This window comes from Phalangium opilio, unplaced genomic scaffold, assembly GCF_054372755.1.
Source record: "Phalangium opilio isolate 3A_F unplaced genomic scaffold, DU_Popi_V2 ptg000041l_1, whole genome shotgun sequence".
Classification (NCBI taxonomy): domain Eukaryota; kingdom Metazoa; phylum Arthropoda; class Arachnida; order Opiliones; family Phalangiidae; genus Phalangium; species Phalangium opilio.
Window position 1 is genome coordinate 3,881,721 of NW_028324165.1, and position 16,624 is coordinate 3,898,344.

Consider the following 16,624-nt stretch of genomic DNA (forward strand, 5'->3'; position numbering starts at 1 on the left):
TTGGGAAATAAGGCGGTGGCACAGGGCAAATGACCAGTTTAAAAATTGCCTGGACCAGTTTAAAAATTAAATCGGAGGGGGGTCAGTGGTCCACAGGACAACTAAGAAAATTCAAGGGTTTCCAGAGTCCAGACATTAGGTAATATATTGTAATTATCCACATCTTCAATTTAGCAGACGACGCGGCCTAGTCAGTGGTCATGGAAATGTTTATTTATTCCAAGCCAGAGGGGTCGCTGGCCCAATGTCCAGTTTAAAACAAATCCTTCCCACCCTGTCAAAGATCGTAACGAAGTCTGTGGCAGTCTGGGAAATAGCACACTTCCTCTGGTCCAAAACCAGATTATTAATTGCTTGGACTAGTTTTTATATTCAAGAAGTGGAGGTAACTGATCCTCGGGACCAGTTTATTAATTGCAAATCTATAGGAAAACAAAGGCTAGGACCAGTCCAGGGACCAGTATATTATTTCAGACACTAGGGGGTCACTGGTCCAAAGGACTAGTTTAAAAAATATCATTATTTCCCAGACTGGTCTGTGGCAGGCTTGGAAATAAGGTTTATTTCTGAACTAGTCCTCCGGACCAGTGACCCCTGATGTCTTATATATGAAACTGGTCCCGGGACCAGTGACCCTTCCCCTATTTTTTTTTCTACTGGTCTCAGGACTTGTGGTCGTTCTCTCTTCTAAAAAAATCTCTCTCGGCTTAGGGTTGTATACACATCTGGACTCATGGAGTCGAAATTTACGTTAAATTGAAAATAATTAAAGAGGTCCCCATATCAATTTTTAATGAAAGTAGGAATTAATAAACTAGTCATTGGGATCAGTGACCCTCACGTTTTGAATAAAAAAGTGGTCCAAGCTATTAATAAACTGGTTTTTGACCTGTAAACCTGTCTTATTTCCTAGCCTGGTCTGTGGGCTTTGGAAAAAGTTAAAGTTGTCTGCTAGACGTTCTCTTTTTCGCGTTTGTACTTTCTTGTGAATTCCTTGGGGAACACTATTTTACCCCGAAATTATTTTTGCCGAACTTTTGCCGAATTACCCCGAATTCTAAAATAGTAGCAATCTCCCATGCGTCGTCTGCTAAAACATCCTAAATGACTTCTGGCTTCGCCTTCGGCTTTTCGGGGTAAATTAGTGAACGTTTCGGCACTTTTCGGCACAAAAGAGTGGGGTAAAATATAAAATACGGCCCTCACACTAAAAGTCGCAATTAAATCAAGCAATCATTCAAATCCATTTCAGAAACTAAATAAGCTTAACTAAACTACCCTCTCTCGCCCCAACGACTATTAATTTCAACTTAAAGAAGTTTAATTAACGTAAAATTCGACCAAAAACGTACATTTTTGGGACAAAAATTAAAATAACTTTTAATTAAACTACATAATTAAGATTAAAACTAAGCTATAAGCTGGTAAATCCCCTTTTTTCCCATTTAACACTGAAATTAAATTATATTATCTCTATAATACATTAATATTCAGGAAATTCCAAAGTTTGGGGTAAAATAGGGTTTTTTCGGCAAAATATTATGGGCGTGAAATGAAAAAATATGCCAAGTCTTTGAAGAAGCGCGAAATTCAAAAGTTTGGGGTAAAATAGGGTTTTTTCGGCAAGGATTGAATTTTCAATTAAACATTGATATTAATGTGAATTATTTATTGAATCTCAATTTATGAAATAAATCTACTATGGCCGACCACAATCCAACGTTAATTTTACTTAATTAAGTTTAATTAACGTAAAATTCGACCAAAAACGTACATTTTTGGGACAAAAATTAAAATAACTTTTAATTAAACTACATAATTAAGATTAAAACTAAGCTATAAGGTGGTAAATCCCCTTTTTTCCCATTTAACACTGAAATTAATTGATATTATCTTTATAATACATTAATATTCAGAAAATTCAAAAGTTTGGGGTAAAATAGGGTTTTTTCGGCAAGGATTGAATTTTCAATTAAACATTGATATTAATGTGAATTATTTATTGAGTATCAATTTATAAGCTAAATCTACTCTGCCGAACCACAATCCAACGTTAATTTCACTTAATTAAGTTTAATTAACGTAAAATTCGACCAAAAAGGTGCATTTTTGGGACAAAAATTAAAATAACTTTTAATTAATCTACATAATTAAGATTAAAACTAAGCTATAAGCTGGTAAATCCCCTTTTTTCCCATTTAAAACTGAAATTAATTTACATTGTCTTTATAATTCATCGATATTCAGGAAATTCCAAAAGTTTGGGGTAAAATAGGGTTTTTTCGGCAAGGATTGAATTTTCAATTAAACATTGATATTAATGTGAATTATTTATTTAATCTCAATTTATAAGCTAAATCTACTCTGCCGAACCACAATCCAACGTTAATTTCACTTAATTAAGTTTAATTAACGTAAAATTCGACCAAAAACGTACATTTTTGGGACAAAAATTAAAATAACTTTTAATTAAACTACAAAATTAAGATTAAAACTAAGCTATAAGCTGGTACATCCCCTTTTTTCCCATTTAACACTGAAATTAATTGATATTATCTTTATAATACATTAATATTCAGAAAATTCAAAAGTTTGGGGTAAAATAGGGTTTTTTCGGCAAGGATTGAATTTTCAATTAAACATTGATATTAATGTGAATTATTTATTGAGTATCAATTTATAAGCTAAATCTACTCTGCCGAACCACAATCCAACGTTAATTTCACTTAATTAAGTTTAATTAACGTAAAATTCGACCAAAAAGGTGCATTTTTGGGACAAAAATTAAAATAACTTTTAATTAAACTACATAATTAAGATTAAAACTAAGCTATAAGCTGGTAAATCCCCTTTTTTCCCATTTAACACTGAAATTAATTTATATTATCTTTATAATAAATTAATATTCAGGAAATTCCAAAGTTTGGGGTAAAATAGGGTTTGTTCGGCAAAATCTTATGGGCGGGAAATGAAAAAATATGCCGAGTCTTTGAAGAAGCGCGAAATTCAAAAGTTTGGGGTAAAATAGGGTTTTTTCGGCAAGGATTGAATTTTCAATTAAACATTGATATTAATGTGAACTATTTATTGAATCTCAATTTATAAAATAAATCTACTATGGCCGACCACAATCCAACGTTAATTTTACTTAATTAAGTTTAATTAACGTAAAATTCGACCAAAAACGTACATTTTTGGGACAAAAATTAAAATAACTTTTAATTAAACTACATAATTAAGATTAAAACTAAGCTATAAGGTGGTAAATCCCCTTTTTTCCCATTTAACACTGAAATTAATTGATATTATCTTTATAATACATTAATATTCAGAAAATTCAAAAGTTTGGGGTAAAATAGGGTTTTTTCGGCAAGGATTGAATTTTCAATTAAACATTGATATTAATGTGAATTATTTATTGAGTATCAATTTATAAGCTAAATCTACTCTGCCGAACCACAATCCAACGTTAATTTCACTTAATTAAGTTTAATTAACGTAAAATTCGACCAAAAAGGTGCATTTTTGGGACAAAAATTAAAATAACTTTTAATTAATCTACATAATTAAGATTAAAACTAAGCTATAAGCTGGTAAATCCCCTTTTTTCCCATTTAAAACTGAAATTAATTTACATTGTCTTTATAATTCATCGATATTCAGGAAATTCCAAAAGTTTGGGGTAAAATAGGGTTTTTTCGGCAAGGATTGAATTTTCAATTAAACATTGATATTAATGTGAATTATTTATTTAATCTCAATTTATAAGCTAAATCTACTCTGCCGAACCACAATCCAACGTTAATTTCACTTAATTAAGTTTAATTAACGTAAAATTCGACCAAAAACGTACATTTTTGGGACAAAAATTAAAATAACTTTTAATTAAACTACAAAATTAAGATTAAAACTAAGCTATAAGCTGGTACATCCCCTTTTTTCCCATTTAACACTGAAATTAATTTATATTATCTTTATAATAAATTAATATTCAGGAAATTCCAAAGTTTGGGGTAAAATAGGGTTTGTTCGGCCAAATATTATGGGCGTGAAATGAAAAAATATGCCGAGTCCTTGAAGAAGCGCGAAATTCAAAAGTTTGGGGTAAAATAGGGTTTTTTCGGCAAGGATTGAATTTTCAATTAAACATTGATATTAATGTGAATTATTTATTGAATCTCAATTTATAAAATAAATCTACTATGGCCGACCACAATCCAACGTTAATTTCACTTAATTAAGTTTAATTAACGTAAAATTCGATGAAAAAGGTACATTTTTGGGACAAAAATTAAAATAACTTTTAATTAAACTACATATTTAAGATTAAAACTAAGCTTTAAGCTGCTCAATCCCCTTTTTACCCATTTAACACTGAAATTAAATTATATTATCTCTATAATACATTAATATTCAGGAAATTCAAAAGTTTGGGGTAAAATAGGGATTGTTCGGCAGAATATTATAATGAAAAAATATGCCGAGCCTTTGAAGAAGCGCGAAATTCGAAAGTTTGGGGTAAATTGGGGATTGTTCGGCAAGAATTGAACATTCAGTTAAACTTGGACATTTATGGAAATTATTTATTGAATCTCAATTTATAAGCTAAATCTACTCTGCTGAACCACAATCCAACGTTGATTTCAACTTAATTAAGTATAATTAACGTAAATTTCGACCAAGGTTTTCACTTGAACGAAAAAAGCACTTTCCAACTGGACGTCAAATAAGTTTTATGGCTTTTCGTATTCGATTTCCCGCCATAATTTAAAATGGCGACCGAAAAATGTGAAAAAAACGTTCCTGCTTTTCAACCAATTTCACCAAAAAAAAAATTATACATTACGTCCATGGATAAAGAATTAATTTTGTTTATAGTAGTTTTCACGGTACAGGATAGGCAACTCCCTATTTCCGAGGACAGCTTATTCTGTATATACTCTGTTACAGCATCGGTTGTCAGCACGCGCAAAGCTATGTCTCTATGTAACGTAGCTTTGTGCGTGCTGACAAAAGAACCAAAAAAATAAAGATTTTCAGGATTAAAAATATTAGCGAGTTTTCTTAGGTATGTCATACCAACGAGCTTTATGGACTCTGAGGCTTACCTTCCCGCCATCTTTTGAAATAGCGTGCTAAAAAATATCCCAACTTGCAACACCGGGGCTTTTTACTGCTAGTCTTTCATATAAGCCTATGACTAAACTTTTATATAATTATTTTAACTACAGTACAACCTTCGACCAGTAGTGGGCACCTTCTGAAGACCCTTCCTTGGGAGTGCGCCACCACGCCTTCTTTACCCATAATTTCCTTGGAGGGGAGAATGAATGTTTGTAGGACAATATAGCCTTCATTAAAAACAAGACTTGTCATTGGAAGATGCTCATACTCTTCAAATTAGCGTACCTTCCATAAAACTGTCAACGGCCCTGGAAATAAACTTGCTTTGGAGTACCTTCCCGCTCTAAGAAATGGAAGGTACTTCTATGTTAGGCAAAATGAGTCTCCTTTTTTCGGGAAAAAGTTCCTCTTTCCTTATTAAAGAATGCAACAAGCTAAGGATGTAGGGTCACCTTTTTTGTTTTTGAATACACAGTGCCAAAGATAAACGTTTTTGGTGGGGTGGGGGAATATTCATTGCCGAAGAAGGGAAATTTTTTAGTGCGTGGGGGAGTATTCATTGCCGAAGAATGGATCTTCCCGGTGGGTGGGTGAATAGGCAATGCCAAAAAGGGATATTTTTGAAGGGGGGGGGTGAATTCGCATTGGTCAAGAAGAGACCTTTTTATTGTTGTTGTGAGTTCAATGTCAAGGAAATAGGTTACGACCTTAAAAACTTATAAATAAAAAAACGGATAACGTACAAAAGGGGTCTTGGGTGGTTTCCATTTGATTGTAATTTAGAACTTAACGGAGCTATCAGCGATAAGAGTTTAAAAACCTTCAAGTGGCCCAAAAAAGTAATCGAATTTCTGGAAATGAACAACAGGCGGCTTTCACGGTGAATTAGTCTTACATAATATAGTGAATACACAAGACATGGGTACACGTACGTTTCCATTAAACTTTATTCATCTGAGATTCGACGTTTTTGTGTGTTAATCAAAGAATAATTATATTATTCCATCAATGTCTCAAGACTCACAGGATTGTCAAAACCTGTAAGTTTAATCGGCTATTCGTATTATCAGGATATTATATGTAATAGTCCGATTGTAAAAATGCATCCAGAGAAAGAAGGGCATAAGGTCACGCCGCCAAGATGCACCGCTAGAGGTGGCCTGATTTGATAGCCTCCCATATCATACATATAGTGATCTCGGGTTCTGTCTTGCGTTGCCTCTTAGGGTGAGGGAATTCTCCCGACTTGTTAAATTAGATCTCCTTACCGGTGTTACCTGGTGTTCCTTTTCAATCGCAACTTGCTGAAGGTACTCTGTAGCATAGGGCTAACCACCAGCCGTCTGTGCATTGAAAAGGGACCCTCCTGTAAAACTACAAGTGTTGCACGATGATAGTGATTCCAAAACCCTTCTATCTATACGTAACATTTATGGTTTTATGAAACCGAATTCTAGAGCTGCGTGTTGTAGTGAAACGAAATTCGTCAAGTGTCGTAGATGTTATGTTAAATATGCCTTATTCCATTTAAATGTGTCTATACCGAGGTCTATACTCGGTTTCAGTCGGAACTGAGGGACATTAAGTTGATTCCTGCGATGTGTTACTTTATGGCATACGACTCAGCGTGTCCGGTTCTCTCAATAAGCCATATGGCGATATCATTAAATTTATGTCTTGAGTGAAACCGGGTATACCGCTGTTTAACATTTAAACACCTAATATTTGATTTCATGCCTAGCTTAACAGATTCCTTGCTATCAGCGGACTGTAGTTGTGACGTAGGTCACGCGACACCTTGTTCGTCGCAAAGGAGCGAAAGACCATCTAATTACAATGCTGAGCTTAATGACGACGATTTTCTAAACAAATTTTTGTCAGGAAAGTTTGGTAAAAAGAACATTCAGGATCACTTTGTTTATAAGCACAGTTTACCAAAACCTTCAAAGAAAGTGGTGCTCAGTTGCAAGTACTGTGCGAAATGTCTTCAGTCGGATTCTGCCAACAATTTTGAGCGGCATATTTTGGTATATATAACTAATTACTAGTCTAATCAGGTCTCATCGTAAGGCATATTGTATCGTGGTTCTCATGCATACTAGAAAATAAGGCATAAGTAACACAATTACACCGGTTCAAGGCCTACGAGATATCTTTAGAGGATGTCTGAATATGTCCCTCAAAACGGGAGAATTTAAAGTTAAAATCGAGTAACATAGTCCACCTCTTTTGGTTTTGGAAGAAAGTATCAACGGCCGTGTTTTGCTTATCAGAGGTAATTTTGGTACTTGTGTAAAGGGGATGTAAATTGAGGTGGCGATTTGTGGTGGAGAGAGGTATCATGCTAATTTGAGGCCCACAGGCTTACGCTGTCTCGTCCGTTCTAGTCTTTCCACTTACACACTAGGTAGTGTAAAACGTTTTTGTACAGTGGAAGGCAGATGTTTACATTTGTTTGTATTTTACTTTTTATGGTTGCATGGTGAGAAAATGTCTCGTTTATGCCAAGGTCCCAATTCCATGCAAATCCGCCCGTTCATACGGTGAAACTTTGCTCCCACTGGGTTTTCTAGCAAACTGTACCAGACCTCGCTGGTCAATGTCCCTGACGGTGCGAACGTAACGCCTCGACGATAAAGAGAGCAATCACGAGCGAATGTGGAAGGAAACATTTGGACGTGGCCTTGTCGTACCGCTTGGCGTATACGTTCGTGCTCGATGGTTGGTTGTTTTATCAATTTTGTGGGAGGAACGTCACAGACATTCACCCAGTCCCCCAGAATATGCCGTTTAATAATGGATAGTCTTATTGCTGCGTCAATGATGCTAGATTTACCATGGGCGGGAGGGTATGCAACGGGTGCACGATTCCTCCGGAATTCACCTTTAACCACCTGATTTAGTTCAAATTCAATTATTTATCAGCAAAAACATCCGGACAAATTTTTAAAACCCATTCCTGAGAAGAGACCTCAAGACGATTTGCTACCTGATTTTGGAAGGAAGAAAACTAAGAAAGTTAAATTAAGTGACACCGCGCAAACTTCCTACAAAATGGGCATTGTGGACCTTATTTGCAGTGCCGCTCTGCCATTTAACCTTGTCGACAGTGATGGATGGCGCCGGTTTATGGGCACTGTTGCACCGCACATTAATGTCCAGTGTCGTCGTACGGTCGTACGTGATTTGGGAGATATTGTAAATGAATTGAAGCCCAAAATTAAAGTCAGCATTATTTGAGGCCTTTGAATTTGAAATCCATTTCTAACATTAGGTTAATGTTTAGTCTCTTCTTTCTGGGATTCAAGAAAAAACCCTACACATAACATTAGATGTATGGAGTAGCCGACAACGCCAATCGGTTTTGGGCATCAGATGCCAATACATATGTAACAAATGGCAAATGAACAATATTTTGGTTTCCTTCTCACACTTTCCGGGTAAGCACTCTGGTGAAGCTATCTACGCCAAGATACTAGAAGAGTTGGCTGAAGTTGGAATTGAACCATCTCAAGTATAACTAATACAATGTGTAGTTGTTTAATGGAACTAACAATGAAAGTTTTAGGTTTCGTGTATCTGTGCAGACAATGCAGCGAATATCACAAAAGCCTTAAACATGTTCGAGGTTTTCCACGAACCTTGGCTTATACATGAAGATGATGTGGATTCTCAGGATTCATCAGAAAAAGTAGTACTTGACGAAGGTAAAGTTAATTACTTGAGTAGTGCCGCGCAATAAATAATTTGAAATACGAAGAATGTCAGCAGCTTCGAGTCTTCTACAATAAATTGTACTTGTCCTTTATTTATCTTGCAGCTTGGGGTGAGATGGCAGCACGTTTTGGATTCACAAAATTATCCGAGAAATCGCCAGATAAACATTTAATTGCTGAAAACATAGACGATTTAAAGGACTTTGAGCCTATAGTCAGAACGACTGCTTGGGAACGTAAATACTGTGTTGCTCATACGCTACAGCTAGCCATTAACGATTCAATCAAAACCGATGAAGTAGCCAAACCCTTGTTAAGTCGTTTGCAAGCATGGATTAACTTCTTCCGGCGTTCTGCGAAGTGGACTGATGAACTTAAGTCCAAAACCAATGGCATAGACCTTAAACAAGCCGGAGGAGTAAGATGGTCAGCTTTATTTTTCGCTCTAGAGCGATTTACAATGGTTAGTTAAAACAACCATAGCAGAGAAAAGGACATACTGTTCCTAGAATATGTATACTTTGTAGCCATTAAGTGATAATGAGGCACAAGACAATCATTTCGACTGATCCTAAAAACTTGTAAATCATTAACATCACACAATAATTATACATATGCAGGGTGACCCGGTACCCTAGGTCATACATTTGGGGCGTTATTCTATGCGTGGTGCTTGTCATAAATGTCCAATGACATAATTACATTTCTGGATCGGGTTCCGAGGTATGAGGTCATTAAGTTCAAGAAACATTTGAGCTCCATTCTTGCTGCAATAGTTTGTTATTTAAACGTAATTTAATTTTTGGAAACTCCCGTCTTTGTAGTTCAAACGGTAAAGAGTTTAAGTAATTGACCGATAAACGTGTAGCACTCTAAACGTGAACTATAACTCGGCGGGCTTATTTTCAAGAAGTCTGTCTGAATAATTGAATCGTAATGTAGTACTACTGCTCAATGGCACCATCTCATCTGTTCCGTAACTCGGAAACCGGTACAGATAAGTAATTAAGTCCTTAGGCATTTTGAACAAGTACCACACGTAGATTACCCCCCCCCCCCAATTGACAACCTAGCGTATCGGGTCACCCTTTATTCAGGGTGTTTTTCAAAGGTACATGGTAAATTATGGCCCGTGTTCTTTCGGTCCAATTGAGTGGAAATTGTCAAAGACTATTGGGTCTACGCAGTTATGGAACTCAAAAACCGGTAAAATAGCCAGAAATGAGGAGAAATAAGGATTGCTCTTAAAAGCATCTTGGTTGAATTATTCGGCAATAACAGAAACCTTCGATCTAAGAATGTTTTAGAACCTTTCTAGAAGAAATGCATTAAATGGAATTTGCATTAGCTTTTCTCGGCTAATGTTTGGGGTTCCATATCTCCGTAACAAAACGTTGTAGACCCCATGTTCTTTCAATTTCCACTCAGGTTGAGCCACCGAACACACCAATTAATTTGTGTCGGACTGCTTCCAAAACACCCTCAATAGTTTTAAAAGTTCTCCCATTTCATTATCACTTTCAATGTAGTTTATGTAAATGTATTTTCAGGATAATATGCTTGAGGGCATGTTGAATGCTTTTTCTAAAGCAAGGAAAGATAAAGTCAAAATAGCTTTTGACTTGCCTACGCATGAAGATGTAGAAGACGCTAAGGAAGTAGTAGAACTTTTGCGACCTCTTAAAACCGGAACTGATTTCAACTGATTTCTTCCAGAAATCTGGGATAATTTCTTCAAGAGTTATTGGGGAATTGATAACCATTTTTAAAAAAACATACGAAGTTAAGAGCAAAAAATTTGCGAAGTTGCAAAGCGACTTGTTGAGAAATTTAGAAACAAGATTCTACAAAACACTTGATGATCCCACCTATATACTTGCTTCTCTGCTTGACCCAAACATAAAGTTCGTGCTCTTTGACAGTAAGTTCCATGTAATAAACTAAACCTAGGTTATAATTACAAGAATCTTCAACAAATCGAATTTCAACATTTAGTTGATTCGTTTTGGGCGTTCTTGTGTATTTCTCGGCTGTAATTTAACTTATTTCATAAATTGGTAACAGAGGAGCATGCGCTCAGGGGAAATTTCCCTCTAATGACCAGCGTGCGCCTATGGGCATGTTTCTCTGTCTGTTGTTTATGGACTTGTCTATGGTTTAATTTCAGTTAAATATGTGTCATTTGTTTTTAATGTTTCAGGTGAATATACTGTTCCAAAATGGGTGGAAAAGTATCCAAAATATAAATGTCCCTCGAGAATAAGGGCAGAAACGGTCTTCAAAGAAGCTGTTTTAAAAGAAAGAGTCCGAGAACCCGAAATCAACATATCTGGTTCTTCAATTCCCGATGAACCCTATTGCCCGTTCAGCTCTTTAGGCTTGCCCATTGGTACTGATGCTCCGAGGTCCCCATTAAATGAAATCCACTTGTACAAGATGGAACCCAGGTCGAATCAGCCTGATGTGGCTCTGAGTTATTGGAGAACCAAAGAACGCGAGTTCCCCATCCTCGCTTCGCTCGCCAAACGATACTTGGCTGTTCCTGCTACATCGGCAGATGTTGAAAGATTATTTTCAATTGCTGGATTTATATTGAGGGCAAGAAGAAGTTCACTTTCACTAAAGCACGTTGCTCAAATCCTTATTTATAGAGAGTATAAGGACATTAATGATAAATAAGCCCAAATGTATATTTATAATCTTGCTTCTCATTTCCTTCGTTTGTATAATTTGAACCAATAATAATAACATGTATTTCTGACATTGGATTAAACATTAGACAATGAACCATTGAATTAAGGTGTTTGTAATCTTGTTACATTTCCTGATGTGGAAAACATAGACAAGCTATATAATTTGACGGAGCTTAGGTTAGGGTTCCGCAGATGTCCTATTAATCTAAATAAAGTTGTCCTGGTAATATGTTTTGTGATATTTATGTAAGTGGGAAAACGGGTCGGGGAAAGTTGACAATACCTAAATTGCAAATTACAACACGTAAGCCGTGTTATCAGGAAGAATGAGAATATGGAAGATTTAAATTGCGGCACTAGAGAAACGAAATGGGAGGGGCCTGACAAGATTGCACCGAATAAAGAAAGAATATTCACTTGCATTTAGCGTATACTGTCTATCGAGCTAGATTTATACAACGTGATTCAAAACGCCATGGCCACAGTAATAGGCTATGCAGTTCAGGCTACGCTGGATCCTACATAATCTTTGAGCTCAAGTATCGTTGTCTTATCTCATGTAATTGGAAGGAAATCGACATTAATGACAATCACAAATCATTTCAATTAAGTACCAAACTGTCGTCCCGTTAAAGTAACTTTGGCTGCCATGGAAGGAAGCATAAGCAACATTCGTTAGCCTCTACAAATCCCTTTAATAATTTTTGAAAACTAGTGTCAATTAATTGCTGGTAAAACAGAGATAAGATCCAGTTATGTGCCTGAGGAAAGCAAATGTTTATACGTTAAATTGAGGCTAATTGAAATAAATGAAAATGCAGACCGTGCGTAACATTCATCTTTAGTAGCCTATTTACAAAGTTCACCCTTCTTATGAAGTTTTAAATTGGTCGATAATGGGCCCTGGCATGAAGCAACGACATTGTGAAACCCTGATTCCAAACAAACCGTTCGTCTGGAATTATTGCTCCATACTAGCCCTCCATGAGCGACCAATGGTAAAATGCCCGTTTTTCTGGAACATGAAGTAAGAACTTCTCTCGTCAACCTTCTATAACTTTAAACCATTTAAACTGAGATAACATTAACATAACCTAACCAGGTTGACTCAGTTTTAAAAAGAAGGTCGATAATTGAAGGTACTATTTAATCTACAAAACTTCCCGCCAAGCATTGTCGTGTTTCCTTCTAAAGAAGGTAAGCTCTCCACCAGAAGCAAGCACCTTCTGTTTCGTAGAAGGAAATCGTTTCTTCTAAGGATTAAAAAGCTATACTAGTGACGAGGAGCTAACCACTCACTGGTTCCTTTAATACCTATTACGAGCTGAGTGTAATCGTTTTAGCGCTTTCAAGGATAGTGCTTTGAAAGATTATGTGTAATCTATTAGTATCATCAGATGTTCAATGTGTTCACCGACTACGCTGAATGTCAGGCCTATCGAGAACTGAAGAGCGAAGACACCTTCTAACCCTAGACATTCTGCCTCTCCGAATTATTCTACCTATTGTTTTCTCGTAACTCTGTAACTCTTATATATGGAAGGGATTGGAGACAATTTTTAAAAAAGCTTCTGAGAAGGTAAAGCGTGGCTAATCGGTACAACCCTCCACGGCGAAGAAAGAGAAAAGAAGTCACAAGAAGAAATCACGAAATGCCCACCACTGCCTTCGACAGCCTTTCCTTAAGTGTAAATAATTTAAATCCATGTCGAAGTATGGCTCCAAAGCTTTACTTTACTATATTAGTTATTAATTTTTCGGGATTTTCACTAATTTGGACCGAAGACTTCATTAGTCGCGTCATTTAAGATTGGTAAATGAAATATTTAAACGATCCTTTGAGAAAAAATTTATTTTGACACTAAACATATTTAAAAAAAAACACTAAAAAAAAGGTAAATGGATTTAATAATTTTTAAATAGTTTTAAAAGAAAAGGTTTTAAGGGTTTAATATATATTTCTTTTAATTTAATTTTTTTATTTTTATTATTATTATTTTTTTTTATTTATTTATAAGATTATGTGTAGTAATATCCACGTCCTCCTCTTCGACCCCGGCCGTACGGCCTAGGCCAGCTCTCTCCCCGCCAGTATGGGCCTTTGTTTCCATAGCGCCGCCCACGCCCCCGGGTTCGGCTGGGTCCAGCGGAGCCTGCGTCCTCCGCATGTTCCTAATGGATAAAGTAAAAAGGTTATATAAAAATTAGTAATGATTTTGTGCCCATTTCATTCTACCTTTTAAATGAAGTCAACGACAGAGTAAATTCAAAAATTACAGTGGAACTTACATATTTGTCGGGCCCTTCGATTTTCTCTAGCGCTTCTAAGCCTTTCGAAGCTTTATCCTGCTCATCCAGCAATTGCTGGCCAAAGAGATTATTTGTGCGTAATATTGTTTTATTTTTCATCAGTTCTTTGGTTCTTGGGAACCCGTCAAATATATTGTCTCTTCGCCGTTCCTCCAAACCTTCCATTTGAGCCAAAACCTTTTCTTGACAATCCTCTATCGAGGCCTTTATTCTCTCCTGAAAATAAAAAAAATTTTAATAATAATTAATGACATTTTAAGAAAATGACTTATAAACGTATAGCGCCTTAGACGTTTCGAAATTGCAATTTTAATTTAAAGGGATAGTTGCAGCTTATTGCTAGGACCGTTTATTTAGATTTTAGTTACAGTTAACATTACCAAATCATTCTGCTTCTTGGCATCGTTTAGTTCCGTGAGAACATTACACAGAACATGTTCTGTTTGGAAGTATATCGCTTCCTTCTGTTTAATTCCGGAAGAGTACCGCTTGGATTGCTTTATGAAGTCATCGACTTCCGGGACGAACGTGTTTTCCTCAAAATGGGTCTATTGAAATAAAATTGCGAGTTTTACTATCCGAATATCGTATACCCAGATGAAATAAAGAAATTTTGAAGAATAGCTTTTCATGAAGATTAAAGCTATTCTTCACTATATTAGAAAGAGTACTGGAGTTAAGGGTCCGGCGAGTTTTAGAGTTATCTTTAATCGATCTGATAGACTACTCACAAGTTGATTCATTATAAATTTGGAAATTTACTAGATTGAAGAAAAGACACCACAACTAAACTATATCAAAAACGAAGTGATCTCTAGCCTGCTCTTGAGAAAAGGATCATTCTGAGAGAGGGAATCAGTATAGCCCGAGGGATTGACTATAACCCAAGGGATTGAGTAAGCATGGGCGAATACTCGAGTAACACGAATAACTCGATCGAATATCGAGACGAATAACCGTCTCGATATTCGATAAGCCCCATTTCGGGTATTCGAACGAATATCAAATAGTGAATTTTACTATTCGGGCCTACTATTCGTCAAATATTCGACTAACTATTCGTTAAATATTCGACTAACTATTCGTTAAATATTCGATTAACTATTCGAGAAAACAAAAATATTAACCCTAAAAATGTTTTATAAAAGTAATGGCAGTTACACTTTTTAATGTATAAGTTTCTATGGGAAAATAGGCCTGAAGTGCTACTACTCTATAGCGTGTGAAAGTTTGTCTGTGGACCGTTTTTTCTTTTCTTCTTTTTTCCACGCTTTTTATTGGCCACTTAGACATTTTTGGAGTAAATAATTAATAACATTAATAAACGAAAGTTAGAAATACTTGTCATCTCGGTACTAATTCTAATTGCATCTAAATTCTAAATATAATTTAAATTGATTTTAATCCTTCTATTTCTAGGACTATTCGATAACTATTCGATAAGGGCAATTTTAAGTTAAGCCTAATTATTCGATATTCGGTTCCCAAACAACTATTCGTCTCGGTATTCGATAAGAAAATTTTTCACTATTCGATATTCGTCTCGACAGTCAAAAACTGGTATTCGCCCATGCTTAGGATTGAGCATAGCACGAGGGGTCGGTCATTCGAAGAAAAAGAAGTTAATCTTGAAATCAATGCAATTTTTATAAATTTCTCTATATTTTGTAATTTATTCGTGGATTTCCATAAACTTTTATATATTTTTGATTTTCTTGTTGTATTTCTTTATTTATGCGGTAATTACGAAATAAATTTGGATTTCGATAAAAATCCTTTTTTATTTTTTTAACAGTAACATCTTTTCCCCAATAGATACGTAATTCAATATGCAATTTCGCATTTAACAAGTTACTTTCGATCTTCAACAAATTATAATTTTTTTATGGGATTATTAAACATAAGATGGTTTTTGTATTTTGCCAAAAATACCATGTAATTTATTACTTCTCACAGGATGTTTAGAAATGACCGACCCCTTGGTATAAAACCCTTCATCCCTGCATGATGAGAAATGGGGGAAGGAAGTTTAAATTATACAGGGTGTTCCGAAAAGGATGGTAAGTACAGTGAGTTCTTCCGCCATTTCGAGTCGAAAATGTTCTATGACATTTTGCACAAAGGAACACCTTTTACAAGTTATGAACGCAGTGTTTTATTGATGAGCCGTTAAATTTAAGTAAGAAACGGCAAGACAACGCAAATTCAATTGTATAGGTTTTGAATTACGCTTGATTTATATAAAATCAATCCTAAAACCCGCGCGCTCTTAAAACAAAGTGAACATTTTTTAAACACGGACTGTTCAAAATCTATACAGTTTCGTTCAATAAGCATTATTTTTGGATTTCCTACATAAATGTAATGTAACTTCAAAAAGGTGTAACTTGTGAGAAAATTTCATCGAACAGTTTCAGCTTAATATCGACCAAAGAACCCAATGCACTTCGCTAATAGATAATTGAGTCCAGTCTGTAGTAGCGCTTAAAATAAGCGACCCTCTCCCAGTAAATGCTTACGGCTATTTCTGTTTTATATCATGTACCAGCGGACGGCTACATAGTGTTAACCTACTCTCATGCCTATAAGCGCAGCATTCAATGGGTACACAATGATTCCTATTAGCCATATGCATTCTTGGTAATAAATTTATAGGGATCGAAGGAGAGATATGGTTTGAAATATCCTCTAGCTCTGTCTAGTAATAAACTTAGGGTTGGTGACTTTAGGATCGCTTAGTAGCCCCTTTGCGCTAAAAGTAGAAAAAAAGAAACAATTAGC

The 16,624-nt window shown here is 35.6% G+C and overlaps 1 protein-coding gene across 1 annotated transcript; it reads right to left on the reverse strand.

The window, feature by feature from the left end:
- Nucleotides 1-13,521: 13,521 nt before the first annotated feature.
- Nucleotides 13,522-14,054, reverse strand: LOC149679436 (uncharacterized). The gene is made up of 2 exons (XM_089835722.1): nucleotides 13,823-14,054; nucleotides 13,522-13,705 (listed from the first exon to the last, which is right to left on the reverse strand). The coding sequence occupies exons 1-2, from the start codon at nucleotides 14,006-14,008 to the stop codon at nucleotides 13,553-13,555; spliced, it is 339 nt and encodes a 112-aa protein (XP_089691848.1). The 5' UTR covers nucleotides 14,009-14,054; the 3' UTR covers nucleotides 13,522-13,552.
- Between the last annotated feature and the right edge of the window lie 2,570 nt (nucleotides 14,055-16,624).

What these genes read in the sequence shown, in the direction of transcription:
- LOC149679436 (XM_089835722.1), bottom strand. Translation starts at nt 14,008, where the DNA reads ATGGAAGGTTTGGAGGAACGGCGAAGAGACAATATATTTGACGGGTTC. An exon ending in TCGAAGGGCCCGACAAATAT is followed by an intron (nt 13,706 to 13,822) that starts GTAAGTTCCACT and finishes TTTATCCATTAG; the next exon opens with GAACATGCGGAGGACGCAGG.